This window comes from Orbicella faveolata, unplaced genomic scaffold (genome assembly GCF_042242905.1).
Source record: "Orbicella faveolata isolate gen_17 unplaced genomic scaffold, um_ofav_v1 contig_1, whole genome shotgun sequence".
In the NCBI taxonomy this organism is placed as follows: domain Eukaryota; kingdom Metazoa; phylum Cnidaria; class Anthozoa; order Scleractinia; family Merulinidae; genus Orbicella; species Orbicella faveolata.
In genome coordinates this window covers 911,681-929,021 of record NW_028301536.1, presented here as the reverse complement: position 1 = coordinate 929,021, position 17,341 = coordinate 911,681, and the positions used below count along the sequence as shown (strand labels likewise).

General features: G+C 39.8%; 3 protein-coding genes across 3 annotated transcripts; 2 read left to right on the top strand and 1 right to left on the bottom strand.

Annotated features, from left to right (window-relative positions):
• The first annotated feature begins 1,146 nt into the window (after positions 1-1,146).
• On the top strand, positions 1,147-4,375 carry LOC110051059 (inactive heparanase-2-like). The gene has a single exon (XM_089283614.1). It carries the CDS (start codon positions 1,203-1,205, stop codon positions 1,875-1,877), a length of 675 nt encoding a protein of 224 aa, XP_089139740.1. The 5' UTR covers positions 1,147-1,202; the 3' UTR covers positions 1,878-4,375.
• Positions 4,376-5,260: 885 nt separating this feature from the next.
• Positions 5,261-12,885, top strand: LOC110051096 (heparanase-like). The gene is made up of 6 exons (XM_089283619.1): positions 5,261-5,420; positions 5,866-5,913; positions 7,767-7,878; positions 9,046-9,161; positions 10,726-10,866; positions 11,898-12,885. The coding sequence occupies exons 1-6, from the start codon at positions 5,263-5,265 to the stop codon at positions 12,076-12,078; spliced, it is 756 nt and encodes a 251-aa protein (XP_089139745.1). The 5' UTR covers positions 5,261-5,262; the 3' UTR covers positions 12,079-12,885.
• Positions 12,877-17,134, bottom strand: LOC110051052 (uncharacterized). Its single transcript, XM_020757022.2, has 3 exons — positions 16,910-17,134; positions 14,886-14,982; positions 12,877-14,433 (listed from the first exon to the last, which is right to left on the bottom strand). Exon 3 carries the CDS (start codon positions 14,348-14,350, stop codon positions 13,091-13,093), a length of 1,260 nt encoding a protein of 419 aa, XP_020612681.2. The 5' UTR covers positions 14,351-14,433; positions 14,886-14,982; positions 16,910-17,134; the 3' UTR covers positions 12,877-13,090.
• Between the last annotated feature and the right edge of the window lie 207 nt (positions 17,135-17,341).

Here is a 17,341-nt window from a genome sequence, read left to right as displayed (position 1 = left end):
AAACTCGTCTTCATGAGCTTAAAAAGGCGAAAGTTGCGTGTGGAAAGGCGGACCTTAGAGTGTCACATGTTTCTCATCTCAATCGCGCTACCCGTGACTCTTCGCGCGCTACGCTCGGACCCAGCTCTCCGCTCAATGTCGGCAAAATATTAATATATGTCAGCTTTCAATATCGATCTTACGAAATTAAAATAATAATAATAATAATAATAATAAAATAAAGGTTGTTATACTCAATACTGGCTCTTTATAAAGAAAAGTGCTCCTAAAGTAACAGCAGGAACGAGATCTCTCATCAACGGTATTATTCACTGGGGAAACTATTTCAGATAGACTTGAATACAATTAAAGACTTGGAGAAAACAGGCTTATAAAATCTTACTGCAAATTTGTTTATTGATCGATACATTAGCTAGCTAAAACAAAGTAATATCATATAGCTATATACCTTAGTCTTTTGGTAGTACCTAAGTTCGCAGAATCGTGGATACTTCAAGCTTTCAAGCCAGAGAAGAATTCACATTCTGGTAAACCACGCTCTGAGCTTTCAAGGACTTATGCGTTCATTGATGATAAAACAGTTAATCACTCTGAAATTGAAACATCGAGCCTTCTCAAAATCCCACCAATTTTGATGGAAAGTCGTACCCTCAAATTCGAAATAACTGCTGCAGGCCAAACCAGAAACATCAGAGTGAACACTCCTCGACGGCTTAAGCCTAACAGGAGAACAAAGAAAGATGACTGCAAGAGTCACGTCGACGTTTTGTTGTTGACTGCAGTTACCAAGAGATATGATTTTCCACAAACACTTGCAAGCTTACGAACTGGAAGACACGATGAATGAAGAAAAGATATACACTACAACTAATATTTGAAAACTCCCTCAACATTGCATGAGCCTTAACGCGAGTACAATTTAAATGAATTTTCAAATATCACGATTGTTGTAAATAGTTAATTGTTTGAGATTTCATGCGATTGTACTGATTTATTATACGAATGAGAAAATTACGAACGCGCGCGCATAAATTTGCAGAGTAGTGCCAATCAATTAACGATAAATTGGCCTGTTTTCAACCAATCACGATGAAGTTACTTTCTCATTCATATAATAAATTGCCCTCATCGGTAACATAAATTTTAGAAGTGGACGTGTGGAGAACGGTCAAACTGAGTCTGATTATGTGGACTTGAAACATATGATGGCTTGTATATTAGTCGATGTAAAGAGTCATAAACCTCTGGAAAAGCTTCAGTTTCCCGAAAAGATGGCTTTAATGTGTCGGCGATTATTCCGAGATCGACGCACTATAAGTACTGTACTTGTCATTGTACTTTGCGCTATTGTAATGCTCGTTAACTTGCTCAGTGTGCATCAGCGAGATATCGACAAAGTTTCTCCCTTCAAGGCTGCGGATGTTTCTTACCCACGAGCTAAGTTTACTGTAAACATAGCTACCAGCTCAGTAATTGCTACTGTGGACGAAAAGTTTATATCTGTTGGTATACCTTGGAGGACTCTAGTTGAGTGGAACTTCACCGCTGCGGAAGAAAAACAAGTAACTGCCCTGACAAAGGCTCTCTCGCCCGCTTATGCTCGGATTGGAGGTACTGCTGGTGACTTTGTTCTTTTTAATGACCTGGAGAAAACACCTGAACATTTCGTAAAACAAGCCACTTTTAATATTAATGGTAAAGATCTGGACAGGATTAATCAGATAGCAGAAAAAGCTGGCTGGCAAGTGCTATTCACATTAAGCTTGTTAAGAAGATCAAAAAATGGCTCGTGGGATTCAAGCAACCCTTTGAAAATAGTGAAATATGCAGCTGACAATGGATATAAATTTGGATGGGAACTTGGCAATGGTAAGTGAGATAAAACTATAGCATTATTTCGACAGCTTTCATGCGATATTATAAACTCACTACATGCAGTTATTTCTGAAGCTCTCATCTTAGAGGTGTTTTTAAGAACACCGTCATTACCGGTAATTGGCAAAGAACAAGACTTGAACTGAAATCATCAATGTGTCTAAAACAGCGTTTAAAGGTCTTAGTTTTTAGTTGGTTGCAAAATGAGTCGAAAAAGTGAGAGGTTCGAAATAACCAAGTCAACAAGAGGTTCCAGTGCAAGTAAGATGTGATGAAAAATCGCTTGATTTTAGGTCAAGGTAAACCAAAATCATTTCGAAATACTGGCGCGATTGGAATGACCGACTTCGAATTAGAGGGATCCAACTGTGTTGTTCTTGAGAAGGTTTTCTTTTTAGCATACGTGTATTCTCAATCCAGTTGACACAAGTTGCTAGGCAGATTTGTGTCTCAGTTGGGTGCTTCGGTTTTGTATAGGTAATCGCATGATTTCGAGTGCAATTGGGAATAAACAAGAGTAAAGTTTTCAAAGGCTAACAAAATTGCATTTGCATTTCAATGTAACCCAACGGGGAGGCAAGAACTTCATGGTAGGACGCATAAAGTCGCCTTCCCCCTCGCTTCATAAATGCTAACCGCAAGCAAACAACAGTAAATAAAAGGAAACTTCAGAGCGACTATATGGGTGGCCTACCTTTAATTGAATGGCACATGCGATCAGGCGTTCTTTTTTAACAGCAGGGGCTCGCAGGTTAAACGTGGATGCAAGACAAAACAAGAAGCAATTTCAGACAGAAACTCACAGTTAGACTCCTCTAATTCGATCTCGGTTACTTCGTTTTCCCCGATATTTCTAGACTTTCTAAAAGTCCTTTCCACTTAGGTCGCTAGCGTGGGCCACAGGAACCTTGCCGAATATTTTCCGAAAATTTCCAAAGATGACCGAAGATAACCGAAGAATTTCGAGGAAGACACGAAGATTTTTCCATCATACACCAACAAATTTAAGCACAGTTGAGGGATCAAACATGACATCAAACATTACGCCATCGATATCATTACAGTGAAATTATCGTAATTTCACACGCGTAAAATTACGGCTTTCCCCAGGGCTGGAAATCCTTGGCAAACACCGCAGTTTACATAATAAGTGTCGTAGTCTGTCAGCAGCAAGCACATCAATTAATTAATCACGAGATTTTGCGAACTAAAAAGGTCAAGTCTGCGCACAAGCCAAGTGGTCCATCAGGCTGGGGCTCATCTGGGGTTTCTGTAGCATGAATGTAAAACAATAAAAATGCAAGCAAGATATAAATTCCCAACCATATTTATTCGTTGTAATAATGGGCAAAAAGTTAATGGTAATGTTTTGAGAAATATGTGTTGGGTCATTCGAAATATAATATTGGAATAGTTTAGGTGTTTAAAAAATGTTGCCTTTCTTATCGTTGTTGATGTGTACGCAGGTGCTACGTTTCCTAGGAACTAGTTCTTCAGTGAAATATGTGTAAATTACTTGACCGTTGTTAAACTGGAAATGGTGCCATGTAATCTAACTATTTTGAAAATGTAGTGTCTACTTCAATAATTTGTAGCCGATTCTTGGTAGGATGCCTTGGTACATTCATGTTCTGCGAGCACCGTTGCTGCACTGCATGTTTTCGGTTTAGCTGCGTTGTCCAGCAACACGTTTGTTTACTCGCGGGTGTCGATCGAGAAAATGAAGTAAAAATTGAAATCTAGATTTTGGAAGCGCTCTTTTTGGAATTAGTCGCGTTAGACTCCTTAACTTATTTTCAGTCTCCCGTCCAATTTTTCAGTCAAACCTTGCCCTTTTTACTGACCTTTTCAAGGAGTTTGATAACGATGTTTAAATTAATTTATTCCTAATTCACACTTCTACCCAAATAAAGAAAAGATTCCTAACAATAGCAGCGGCACCTCATTAAAGGATGTTTGTACGAAGAGCACGTCCAGTTAATGAGATGGATAGTTTTAACTGGAAATCCCGCCCACGAAGCTGGGAGTTTGCAAACCTATTTCTTGTAACACTTATGTTGTATGAAATATTTAACAACAACTTTTATCTTTTAACTTAGTGCTATCCTAAACTTTTAATCGGTAAGAACGAAGATTGTAACTTTTATATTGCTCACGTTACCTTATTTAGGTCAGCCACTTTAGAATAGTCGGTTAAAATCAAGGTAGAAAACGTTTTAGTCAACCTCGATAACCTCGAAGGAAAATATGCTAAGTAGCTTGGTGCGCAGTCGCAATAGAACCTTATTCGAACTGCGCATGGCATTACGTTAGCCTAATTGACAGATTGACATTGATTTGATGGATGACGTGGTTGTCCCTTTAAAAGGAACGTGACGAGTTAGCTCCTAGTAGTTGTAGTAATTGCCGTAACCAGTCAAGAGCAACAAGTAAGAGAACGTTGTGAGTATTGTACCCAGGTCATCAATAGTGGAAATAAAAAGAGAAGCAACCAAACAAAGAGTGTTGGAGTGATCAGCGAATTTCCCCAAAGGTCGCTTCAACATGAAGCGACTAAGATTATTTCTACTCTCCCCTGGATGGAATGCTAGTCCATCGCAGGGTTCCACGCAGCATTAAATTCGCCGGTACCCATTTATACAACCGGGAGAAGAGAGGGACTGCGAGAGTAAAATGTCTTTTTCAAGAACGCAACACAATGTCCCCGGCCGATCAGGGTTCGAACCCGGACCGTTAGATCCGGAGACGAGCGCGCTAACGATGAGGCCACCGCGCCTTTCACAATTTTCTTTTTTTTGCGAACTACCGAGTTCAAGTCATTAAGCCCCTGGCCAAGCGAGCGCAACATTTCAACGCAAAAGTCGCAACATTGTTGAGCACAACATGTTGCGCGCGTTTAGCCACCCTGTTGCAACCAGTTGCGACATACACAACTGCTGCATGAAAAATTTGACCATTTTCAAACTTGACCCATCAACACCCAACATGTCGCAACACGTCGCAATAGGACGGCTAAACGCGCACAACATGTTTCGCCCAACAATGTTGCGATACATTGCGTTGAGATGTTGCGATCGTTCGGCCGGGGCTTAAAACAGAGGAATCTCTTTATTAAAATATGGCTGAAATACATCGAGGGAAATTTTCTTTGACTTCTTTGTATTCTTGATTTTTTGTTTTACAAGACAAAGAAATCGCTCTCAAGACCCCACAACTCTGTAAAACAAGCTGCCATTTTTTTACGGTTTGGTTTTGTCCGGTAAATCGTCTTTTAGCCCTTGCCAAGTTTTGTTCAACATAGAAATTGGTTGTCAACCATAAAACCTACCAATGGTAATGTGATTGTGTTTCGGTTTCTTTCGTTTCTCGTCAGAGCCAAATCGTTACATGAAGAAGCATTTCAATATATACGTTTCATCTGAACAACTTGCTGAAGACTTTAAAACACTAAGAAGTCATTTATCAAGCTTACCTAGCGTTAAAAATTTCCTAGTTGGACCTGATGTAACACAGCCAGGAGGACATTCCACGCATTACTTGAAAGGGTGAGCGATTTACCTTTGAATCTCGCAATTATCTACAACTGTTCAAGCCGAGTGATCTAAAACCCTACTCAAACTAAAGAGTGATGTAACGACAGCGATCAATTCTAGACGCAAAATACGATAAATTAGCCGTCGTGGTTCACGTTTTTCAAAATACACCAAACTTGGTCATTTCACGTTGTTGTTTTGAAGAGGACGGCTATGAAATGCACAAATATTTATAACGCACGTGCCCAGCTATTCTGCTCATTAAAACTTTTTGTTTGGTGACATTCTTTTTGCCGTTGCTGCCGTGTTTTGCTTAAGTTCCGTGTTGTTTTTCCCGCAACAAAACGTTTTCGCAAAAGCTGGCGTGTCACACGAGGAAAACTGTTGCTACAGGATGCCTTCGCCTCATGTCCTCGAGTATGTGCTGACCTTAACAATCATTATTTTACCTTCACAGATTTCTTGAGAAAGGTCAATCCTCTATCGATGCAGTCACTTGGCATCAGTGAGTGCACTTATTTTACATCAATATAATAATGTTAAGAAGAATATTTCACACCACAACTTGAGAACTCGGAGGTTCGTAGACTGAATTAGATTCCGACTGAAGTAGATTCCGAATCGAACGGTCCGAGTTCAAAACCTGACTGACAACATTGCATTGTATTATTATGCAAGACATTCTAAGCCTGGTTTTCACTAGCGACGCAAGCACAAGCGCAAGCACAATAATTATTATTTCACAGTGCAAACGGCCTTAACGCAGGCATAAGCACAAGCGCAAGCGCAAGCACAAGGATTAAAATTTTGCCTTTTTTTGTGCTTGCGTTTATGCTTGCGTTTGCGCTGCAACAAGTGAAAACAAAATACTGATCAGGCATAACACAAGCACAAGGATATTTACCACACGTGGTTAAGTTTCGCCAATGAAAACACTGGATCCAGATTACCTCGCGCCTAAACAGTTTGGAAGTTTCGGATGGTTTTGCTTGTGCTTATGTCTGCGTCGAATTTCGTTTTTACTTTGGTTATCCCTATTGCCTGCGTTTGTGCTTGCCCTTGTGCTTGCGCTGCTAGTGAAACCGGGCTTAACATTCACAGTGCTTTTTCCCACTGAGGTGTATTAATGGACACCGGTGAATTTAATAATGTGGGTAACCATGCAATGAAGACATGTACTAGTACCTAATCCAGGATGGAGTAGAAATACTTCTTGTTGCGTTCAGTGTTACAGAAGACGTGTTAAAATGTGGCATCCGTGCGATCCTTTGGTCCTAAGTTGACTCACCAATTTTCTTTGTCAGTTATGATATGAAAGCCGTGGAAAGCTCCCTACCCCAATTCTTCGTACCACAGGCATTAGACTTATTGCATCGAAGCCTAGACAAGGCTGATGAAGTTCTCGACCAAGTTGCTCCTAATCTTCCCAGGTGGTTGGGTGAAACTGCAAATGTCGCCGGAGGAGGCGCTAAAGGACTGTCAGACCGATTTGTATCTGGCTTTTTGTGAGTATGGATTTGTTTACTCACATCTTCACGCTGCACTTGTTTGATCTTTCTAAACACGCTATTGTTTCTCCGGGGGGACTCCCACATAAAAGGGACGGAGGTGCCGGTCGGAAATTTTGAAAAGAACACCTAAGAGGTACCGAGTTTCTATTTTGTGGGCGTGGCTTTATATTCTTACCCCAAAGAAGTACCAATTCTAGAACAACACATTATATCATGTCAATTTTTTTGGGCTCAATACCCTGAAATGTATCACAAAAGCTCCTGATGTGGACTTTTTAAGGCTGAACTTTCCAAGAGGTTTCAAAACCGCTTTTTAACGCCTAAAAGGTACGACGAACAACCCTGTTCTTTTTATACGGGACCCCCCACCCCCTGAGTTGTTTCCGGTATTTTAACTTGACATATTCCTTTCCAGTACGTGTGGAGCATAGGTTCATTGAAGCCGTCCGCCCTTTCGTTCTGTTTTAAGCTATTAGGCCGGTTTTATTCTGTATCCCTACGTTGTACATTAACCTGACCTTGGTTTTGCAATGTTTTGCAATTTAACAAAAAAGAAAACGTTTTTGTACGGACTCGCTGCGCTGGCCAATATTCCCCAGTACGGCCCTTAGTTAGCCCTTAGTCCTTACTTCCCTTAGTTGGCCCTTAGTCCTTCCTTAGTTTTAAAAATTGAAATTTTTAATTATATTTTTGAGCCGTCATATCGAATCTTAATATTCGTTGCAAATGCCAACCGTTCTCGTTTATGTATGTTGTAAATACCTTGCCCTTTATTTATAAACTCAGGACAAGATCCCAGTTCCCCTTCTCTGGCATCTTATCTTTTCCGCATCTTCTTACATTTCAGGTGGTTAAACAAACTCGGTTTGGCAGCTCAACATGGTTATAAGGTCGTTATAAGGCAGTCAATGTTTAGAGGAGAGTATTCATTGCTTGGCCAAGACTTGGAACCAAATCCTGTAAGTCTGTTGGCCTTAAGCCCTCGCTCTCACCATGCGTTTATTAATTTATGATATGAATGAGAAAATTTTATGACGTGTAAATATTGTAAACATTGATCAGGTTCTTATAAGGTCAGTAGTTTTTAATTTTAACTTATTATTACACAATTAAGCCCCGGCTAAACGGACTCGCAGGTAGTCGCAAGTAGCCGCAAGATGCACATGCGTAGAAACTTATGTTGGGTGGCCAAACAGACTCGCAAGTTTCCTCACAAGTGCATGCAAGTCGCAAAAAACCCATTTCAAGGCAGACATATCCTGTATTTCATTGGCTAATAGGTTGCTATAACAACGAATGGACGCCACTCAGCTTACGTTGACTTAGGTTGGGTGGCCAAACGGTGAAAAGCTTGCGTCAACTTGCATGCAAATTTGATCTCGACCAAAGTGAGCACAAGTCATCGCAAGTCAACGCAAGTGCACTAGGGGCCTGGCCAAACAGAGTAACAAGTAAACCCAAGTTTTCAACTTGCGTCTACTTGCGAGTCCTTTACTTGTGAAATCGCTCTTAAAAGAGCGACAAACCTCGATTCTTCGATCAGTGAGCACTTATAAGGATCGTTTAATACTAAAGGAAAGAATAATACAGAATGGAAGCACCAAATTTTTCCATGGTTTCAAATTTTTGTGGACATGCTGGTATGTAGTATCTGGTTTTTACCTACAATATTTTTTGACGCGTCCGTTCTGAGATTTATAATTATTTTAAATTACAGTTAGTGAAAATAATCTTCAAAATTTTCTGCAAGATAAACTTCTCCAAATTAAATTCTTGGTTATTGACTGCTTTAAGAGTCAAACCATGTTTCAACTCGGATATGCGTAGTGTTACCCATTTTTGGGAAACAGTGAGTTTTGTTTCCCCAAGCCCCTCATAAAAGTCACTGTTTCCCTTGGGGCCAGTCATTAGGTTTTTTTTTCATACCTCTCAACTTGACGCCGGCTGGCATTCAAATTTACCGCGGTTTCAAGGTGCATGACCTGATCACGTGCGAGCCCAAAGTTCGAGTTGTTGTTTCTGTAGGGAGTTAGTGAGTTTTGATCCATGACACGTGACACGTTCACCTCCAATGGGAAAATAAATTTGAGTTGGGAGGTAGAACGCCATTTTTTGTATCCACTCAGGATTATTGGTTAGCAGTCCTGCATAAAAGACTGTTTGGCACTAAAGTCCTTGGAATAGACCGTGGCAACCATCGTCCCGAACTGGTGAGAATCTTTGCCCATTGCACCAAGACTGGGTAAGAAGATGTCGTTCTTTAATTGTATACATTTAGCATGCAGGCTTTCGAGTGCTAAATGTTAAATTGAATATCGATCCGAGAGTCACCTGACTTTCTCAATAGACACTTTTAGATCCACCGCTATGATTCACGTGACCAAAGCCAGACGTCACGTTTGAGGTTTTCGTCTCGCGTTTTGAACGTCAAGAAGAGGGTTTTCACATAAGTCGTTTGCCTCAAGCTTTATTGCCTTGAATTTTATTTTATCCCACGTACAAATACTTCTTCTACCAATTGGCTATAATTTTTAGGCAAATAAGTAATTACCTAGCAAATTGTTGTTGTTTAATTTGTAAAACGGCACTGATCCTAAGTGGAAATCTAATATGGAGCCGGCTTAAACCTTTTTTCTTTAGAAATCTACACATACTAGAGAAAAAACTCTTGGTCTTTTTTTTCAATATTGACGTTATTTAGACAATACCAATGCATTGATAGGATGATTTCTATTGCCTCCAATTTACTCCAATCTAAATGGACTAACGTCCGAACGGCAAACTGCAAACGTCTAATTCAAACAGCGCGTTGGACGTTTACGCTGAACGCGTATCTTAAGGGCCCATTAACCGATTTATGCGCGTGCTCGCGCGCGTTGCTAAGGAGGTGAAATTTCACTTCCGGTTACTTACGTCAGCCTGAGCGCGGTAAATAAAAACAACTCAATAACTTCCAAATTCGCTTACATTTTAGATGTTTTTCTTTGTGTTTCACAAAATGCAAAGTAAAAAAAGTACAAGCAGAGACAAAATAAGAAAAAGACAGAAAAACAAGAGCAATAGAAAGATAAAAGCTAACTCCGTGTGGCTTTGTTTGATCTTACCGAAGAACGCTGGTAGTGTAAATTGCGCACGCGCTGATAGGGTAACTTCCAATATCTATCGGGCGCACTTCCGGTTTCTTTAAATGCTAAAGGAAACGCGGTTTTTCATTAGATCCAGCCTTTTTCGACGGATTTCGATCAAAGCCAACGTTGAAAAGATAGCTATGCATTCCTTTTTCAAAATCATGCTCTTTTCAGAAAATTACGAATTTTTTAATATTTTGAAATTCTCTCAAAATCTGACCTTTTAGAAATGAAACAAAATCTATGCATAGCGTAATGATGACTTAAATTGAAATATTAAATCAATGGAAAAAATCTCGATAAAGTAATTTGCCTAAGAGCCTTTGCGTTTTTTCAGTATTAGTCACATGACCATGGGCGTGGCCTGATGACGTCATCACTAGTGTTACTAATCATGGCAAAGTTAAAACACATGAAATAACTCTGAACTAACTAAAAATGATGAGGTTATATGAGAATAAATTTTCCTTAGCAACGGCTCGAAAAGATCGGTTAATGGGCCCTTAAGGTCTCTAATCACACGAGATTTTCCCGGGGGAGCTAATTGTAATCAATTATTTCTAATTCCGGAGTGAAATAAAAGTTTTTTTGTTGCTTTTGTTATTGTTGTTGTCTTTCACGCGAATAAGTATACCAAGAAGTAAAAGTCGTGGTTGTATTTTGTTCTCGGCCTTGCAGGATTTACAAGCGGGGTGCTGTCTCAGTTCTGGCCATGAATTTGCACCCAAAAAACCCAGTTGATCTGCAGTTGGGACAAAATCTTCGGGAATCTGGTGTCGATGAATACCTTTTTAGTCCAGAGGGATGCATAACTTCAAGGTTGGTCATTAATTTTTGGGTTCTAATTTAATGAAAGTCAGCAGAACCGATGAGCGAACAGTTTTTAACTGCAAGGTAATGTGATAATGTGTAGAAAATTGTCATGTCTTCAGTAATAAGATCGCTCGATTTCTGTGAAAGGTGAAACCGAAAGTGAGCTTTATAATTATTTAAATGGCTCACACCTACACGTGCCACAATCTGCTGAAATAAAGAACTATCAAAAACAAAATATTTACTTCAACTGCGCTGTTCTTCTTTCAGGATTTCCAGCCCTGAGAAAAGCCGATTAAAACATTCAGATCCTTCTTCGGCAACATTCGGTTATGTTCGGAAATCTTCGGTAATCTTCGGAATATTTCGGGAAAATGCTTTGGCCTTCGGACAGGGGGTCTTCGGAAACTTCTGGAGAATCTTCGGAAATTTTCGGAAAATGTTTGGAAATCTTCGGAAAGCGTCAAAACGTCGTTATTTGAATTTGTAATTAGCAAAGTTATACATGCTCGATTTTAGATATGGAAAACCTCTTCTCGTGTTCAACTTTATTTCGAGTTGAGCTCTCGATGAGAAATCCCATATTATTTTCTATTTCCGAAACGCTACGGACAACGCAAAGTTAATCTCAAGCGGTTTCCGAAGATTCTCCAAAAGTTGCCTGAAGGCCACAAGAAACCGTGTTTGCGAACATTTTTCGCAAATTTCCGAAGATTACTGACCGAAGATTTTCGAAGATAAGCGAAGGTTGTCGATGACTTCCGCGCAGTCTTAGGGGTTAACCATTGGCGTCTAACGACCAATGGTCAACCGATTGCCAGATAGACGTCCTGAGGGACGTCCTAAGATTGCGCGTCGAACTGATACGTCAGTTGTTCATGCTAATAATGGTAGAATTGGAAACCAGTTATAACACCAGATTGATTTAGACAGTAATTTAGCATAATACAGTACAATGGAAATTTAATTTCACCTAACAACAGAATAATGATGGTTTAAACGTTAATCAGCATTTGTTTGTTTTTTTCGCTCTGTAGGAAGATGAGACTTAATGAAAACTTGCTTGTGATGGGTGCCAACTCGTCATTTCCAGTCTTCCAACCGAATCCAGTTCCGCCAGGCGATCCCCTGATCCTTCCACCCCTGACGTATGCTTTCTATGTTGTTCCTGAAGCTAAGGCAGCAGCCTGTTTGGAATCGTCAAGTCTTTTTTTCTGATACCTTCCTTTTCAATATTCCACATGAATATTTTTGACGAATGCTGCATTCTTTAAGTGATGAATTACGACTCAAATGAAATCCTATTTTTTGGTGTAGTCAGGTGTTTAATTAACCGACTATTTAACTCGATCTGTTACCACAGGCAAGCTGAATGCTATAGAAATTCCTGTCGCTAAGTAACCAAACATATAGCCACACCTGAACGGACTTTGTTGAAAATAATAGAACAAAACGTAGACAATTCATTTCCAGAGATTTGGTAACGCAGTCATAAAATTGAAATTCAAAGTGCCAGCTGTTAAGAAAAGGTGCTATTCCATTTTTTAATAGCCCATTTCTATGTTCCCTTGAGCCTCTCTATCAAGCGAGGCCTGGTCACAACCATTCATCTGAGGATGAATTCAATTTGCGTGTGAATGAAATGTCATTTTCGACCGACCTGAAAGTCATGGCTCATTTTCCTTACACTAGCTCGCCCCTTTGTAACGCTAGGTTCTAAATGTTTTAACGTAAACTCTAGAAATTGTTTTAGTGGTTGTGATAGACATCCAATTTAGGTTCCGGGGGGTACTCCCAATAATGGCCTATACGGGGAGGGTCCGCCCGAAAGGGGCACCTTTTTCAGGCTTCAGGTATATAAAATGTCAGGGATTTCACAAGTGGATGTATATGAAAGGATAGGGAAATCTGTCATTTAGTTATTTAAAAAGGCCTTTATTAAGATATTTCGAACAGACGCATCTTACGGCTATATCATTTAATTTATTAAGCACCACATGAAAATGACGAGAAGACTTCTTTTTTTTGGCGATTTATTTATAATACGGGCTGGTTATGAATGAGGCACATTTTTTCCATAAAAGTTATACGAGAGGGGTATCTTTTCGGTCAAAATGGTATACAAAAGAGTAAAGGACTGGCCCTGCGGGCGGAACATAAAACTTTGTTGAGTACGCTCGGGATTAGGTTCCGGGTTGACTGAGATCGAGTCATATCAAGTAGACATCTTTTATGCAAGTTCACCCTGCACTGGATCTTTGACTCGGATTATTTTTATGCGAGGAGTTCGAGTCTTTTTTTCTCTCTTGAGGGTGACTAACCGAGTAAGTAGACCTCGTGTACAACAAGCATCTGAGCGAAGAACGCAGTAAGATAACATGAAAGCCATGGACAGCTCCACCAACCTAAAGGACGTCTGGAATGCTAGCCACGGCCACGGCTTGGGTGACACAATCGTGGAATAGGCGCCATAAACTCCAAAGAAGGAATAGACTTGAAGAGCACAGCAGCAAATGCTTAGAACACTTGCCATTACTGTGATACTGGCAATTTTTTGCAAGGCACGCTCTCTCCTGGTGGGAGCAAAAGTAGCATTACAATGTTTCTTTCTTTTGGTAGGTTTTGGTTCCTGGCTCGAGACCTCCTGTTTGCCAAGGGTGTCTCGAGCGTCCGCGGTAAGATGATTACCAAACGTAGGTGGCTGTACAGTGTAAGTGACTCTTAGACCGTCTGCATTGCGATCTTTTTCTAGTGTGTTTGGACTTTTAGCTGTATCTTCATGCTTTTCAGTTACTGCACCAGCTTGATCAACTGAACGCACCTGCAGATTCCACTCAGCCTTTTCCATGTCACAAATGCGATTTCTAATGTTGCGAGTTTTAACCACTACTCGTGTCCCACTGTAAATAAATGAGATTGAGTTAAGAAGGCCCCATATTATGAAGAATGACTGGCACACAATTACCAGTTCTGTTCTGTTTGCTTCGATTGCGGTGGTTGTATCCGACACGACGACAACAGCAAAATGCACGAGGATTATGCCACCAATGAAACGGACGCTGCTGAGTTTTGGCGAAACGAGCTTAATCTTGGCCACTTCCAAGAAAGCAACGTGTACGAGACAAAATGCAGACATGAGGCAGGGAAATGCGATGCCAAAAAGAGGTCTGACCACCCATAAAGGGCAGTTAGGGATGTTTTCTCCTGACTCGTATGGGTCAAGCATCAGATACAAACCCCTTGTGGTGCCCAGTGCTACCAGAAGCCAGTTGATTGCATAGAAGAGGTTTCTCCGAGCAAAACGGCTATTGACATCGGGAGACCGAATTACTGCCCACAAGGACCTGCAGGCTAGGAAAGCAAACGCCAGACCCAGTCCTATCCAGTGTAGTTGCCAAGATAATCCCCACTGATGCCTGGCTACTTGCCACTCGGGACCAGGTTCAGGAGCGACTGTGTGCCTTCTAGAGCCGGAAGCTGCAAGAGCCATTGCCGAATGCAGCTGAATTGGAGCTCCTGTCGCTGTGATAAACGTTGGAGTAGAGAGGAAAACGGCGATGAAAATAACACCTTCTGAAAACAAATGAAAGAACTAAATGATTCGAGATGTCATTCACACAACTGTAAAGGAGCTACGTCACGATTTGCGCATCTTAAAAAGTTTAGCCTAAATTTTTCAAGTTTTTCGTTTGTAATAACCATATTAATCTTCTCCATCCTTAACCATCCTGTTGTTTTTCTATCTTAGTCTCCTGAAACTATTATTTTCAGCTCCACTTTAAAGGTAATTTTGTAAGTGGCCAAAATAACTCAAAATACCACGAATTAACTTCTTTAGTGGTGGAAAACTTATTTAAAAATGTATTGAAAGTAGGCATGACAATCACTTTCGATATCCCTCTCTTGTTTTATTAATGTTTTCGTTCAACAAACCCTAGCAAAATCAGCACGGAATTTATATTTTCAGCAAAGCCACGTAAAAACGCTCTTGTTCGAAGGAGATAACGCAAAGACCACGACCTTACCTTCTCAAATGTTGATCTAATGTTTTTTCTTCAAAAGCTGTTCTGCAATGCAAGGTAGCCAAGCTTTCTCCAAATGTCGACCAGGACTATTAGGCATCTAAATAAACCAAACTTTACAGTTAAGTACAGTACATCAGGATTCAGCCATGTACATTAAACCGATGGTAAAAGAGGCAGCCATTAAAGATTACTTGAATCGAACGTTAAGTGAATGCTAGCGGCGAAGTTTTCGGCAAACATGAAATAGAAGTGCGGAAAGGCAAAAACGTGGCACGCGATCGATATGGCGATTAGTTCGCGTAACCGCAATTAAGATAAGGTTTTCAACGCTAATATTACCATATGAATCACTTGGTTGTAAAATTTGACTCAATTAGGATTAACAGTGTTTTCGTGCGGAAGTTCTTTGAGAAATGGTGTCAAAAATATACAAAAAACATCCAATTAATTAATTTTGAGGTGAGTTCTATATTGGTTTTTCTTTGTGTGAAAGTCAAAGGCATAATCGCATGCTGTCAGATTGAACAAAGTCAAAAAGAAATTTATCCTGTTAAAAAAATGACACTTTATTGCGAGTAGTACTTCCTGCGTTAGTTTGCTTGAGGTTTCTTTTTTTATCTGATTTCAACAGTGTACTGAAAAACAGCAGTGTGCCAGAACGAGGAGAAGACTCCATTATTCTCCAAGTCCATTAGCGGCTGCTGGTCTCAAGTATGTATCATCTAACAAGAGTATTCATTGATAGAAATAGCCAATGGCAGATAACATTTTAAGAAAAAGGTTGTTTTTTTTTAGAAATATCGGTGTAGTTGGTGCTTAGCAGCCATTGGTCTAACCTGTGACATATTAATGTCATCATTTCAAATTATATAAATGTGGTTAGCGGCTTTTTGTGAGTTTTTCAAGTGACTGAATTTTTTATGTACTTAGGCTTCAAAGTAAATTGTAGACCTGATAAATAGGTCGTTTTGATCCGGTTCGATTGTATAACAGCTATATGTTACACAACAGATTCTTCATTTTCTTTTCATATCTTAGCAGCTGATAGTGTTCAAATTGCAAATTAAAACTGGACCCCCGCTGTGTAGGAGGAAATTGTGCGATTACTGATTTTGCACACTTGGGCTGTTTATTGTTAGGACCAGGGTTGATAAAAATCACTGCTTGTCTCATTATGAGCGAGTCTTCAATTGAAGCGAGGTTGTCGCCGAGGCCCCGAATCTTATCCAGCTGTATCGGCAAATACTTTCGGAAACACGATAAATAGATATTTTTGTTAAGGTGTATTTTTTCTTGGTTTCTTTAAAGTCAGGATACCTTAGAGAAGTAAATACGGCGGTATGCTGATAAGCATTATCACAAGAATTAAAGGTGAAAAAATGATAATGATAAGCAGTAAAAGAAAAAAAAAACTATATGCACGGGACTTAAATTCACTTCATATCTGTTTTTCTTCGCGGCTAACACGTTCATGAGAAGATAAAAAAGAAAACACTTTGATAGATAGATGACTGCTAGTACTCGTCGAAAAATTAGCTGAGCTTTCTTCAGCCAAATCCCAAAGCATTTTTAGCGCCGATCTTCACATTGCTTTCCATCAGTTTGAAAATATTTGCATATATGATGAAAGTAAAAGACACGATTGATGCGAATTTTATTTGATTGTCGTGCATCTCATGGAACAAAATAACAATCACTATCGGGAGAAGAATCCATGTAGTAGATGCCGCGTTTTCAAAATTTACTGATGAAAAGTTAAGGCTCCACCGGGAAATTGTAAAGAATTTTGATGAAACCTCCGTATGCATAAAAAACTTCCTGTTACAGAGCAACTGAACATAAGAATTACAGAGATATCACAATTTTTACCCTTGATATATAATCACTTTCAAACATATTGCTCTTCTTTCAAGCCTATTACTGTGATTTCACGAAGAAATCTACTTACTCAAAAAGACATATTCATTTTGCGCAAATTACACATGACCCATTACGAATGTTCTAAGGCTTTGTAGACTACTTACATGCATTCTATTCACTCAAGTACAGCATCAAAATCAAAGAGATTCGGTTGAGATTTTCACGACTTGTCGCTTAACCGTTCACAAACCAGCACAGAAAAACAGCAGTATTGGTTATCTACACACACTGTGCACGGTTCTCTGTTTGTTCCCTGACAATGTTTTCTCTTCAATCTAGAGCTTAAGTGAGCCTCTTGCCTCCCTGCACGCCGTGAAGAGCCCTTCACGATATAACACCGTTTATATCGGCCCGCACGAGCCAACATCAACTTTCATAAACGGGCCTATATTTGTAATCATTGTTTTGGGAACCATTATATTGTTAGTGTGTTTCTAATGTTTTAGTTGCGTTTGAGTGAACAATTGACTTGTTGTGCTGAACGCTGTTTTGACAAGTTCTCCAGATACCTCCCGATAACACGAAATGGTATTCGA

What these genes read in the sequence shown, in the direction of transcription:
- LOC110051059 (XM_089283614.1), top strand. Translation starts at nt 1,203, where the DNA reads ATGATGGCTTGTATATTAGTCGATGTAAAGAGTCATAAACCTCTGGAA.
- LOC110051096 (XM_089283619.1), top strand. Translation starts at nt 5,263, where the DNA reads ATGAAGAAGCATTTCAATATATACGTTTCATCTGAACAACTTGCTGAA. An exon ending in TCCACGCATTACTTGAAAGG is followed by an intron (nt 5,421 to 5,865) that starts GTGAGCGATTTA and finishes TTACCTTCACAG; the next exon opens with ATTTCTTGAGAAAGGTCAAT. An exon ending in AAGACTTGGAACCAAATCCT is followed by an intron (nt 7,879 to 9,045) that starts GTAAGTCTGTTG and finishes GTATCCACTCAG; the next exon opens with GATTATTGGTTAGCAGTCCT.
- LOC110051052 (XM_020757022.2), bottom strand. Translation starts at nt 14,350, where the DNA reads ATGGCTCTTGCAGCTTCCGGCTCTAGAAGGCACACAGTCGCTCCTGAA.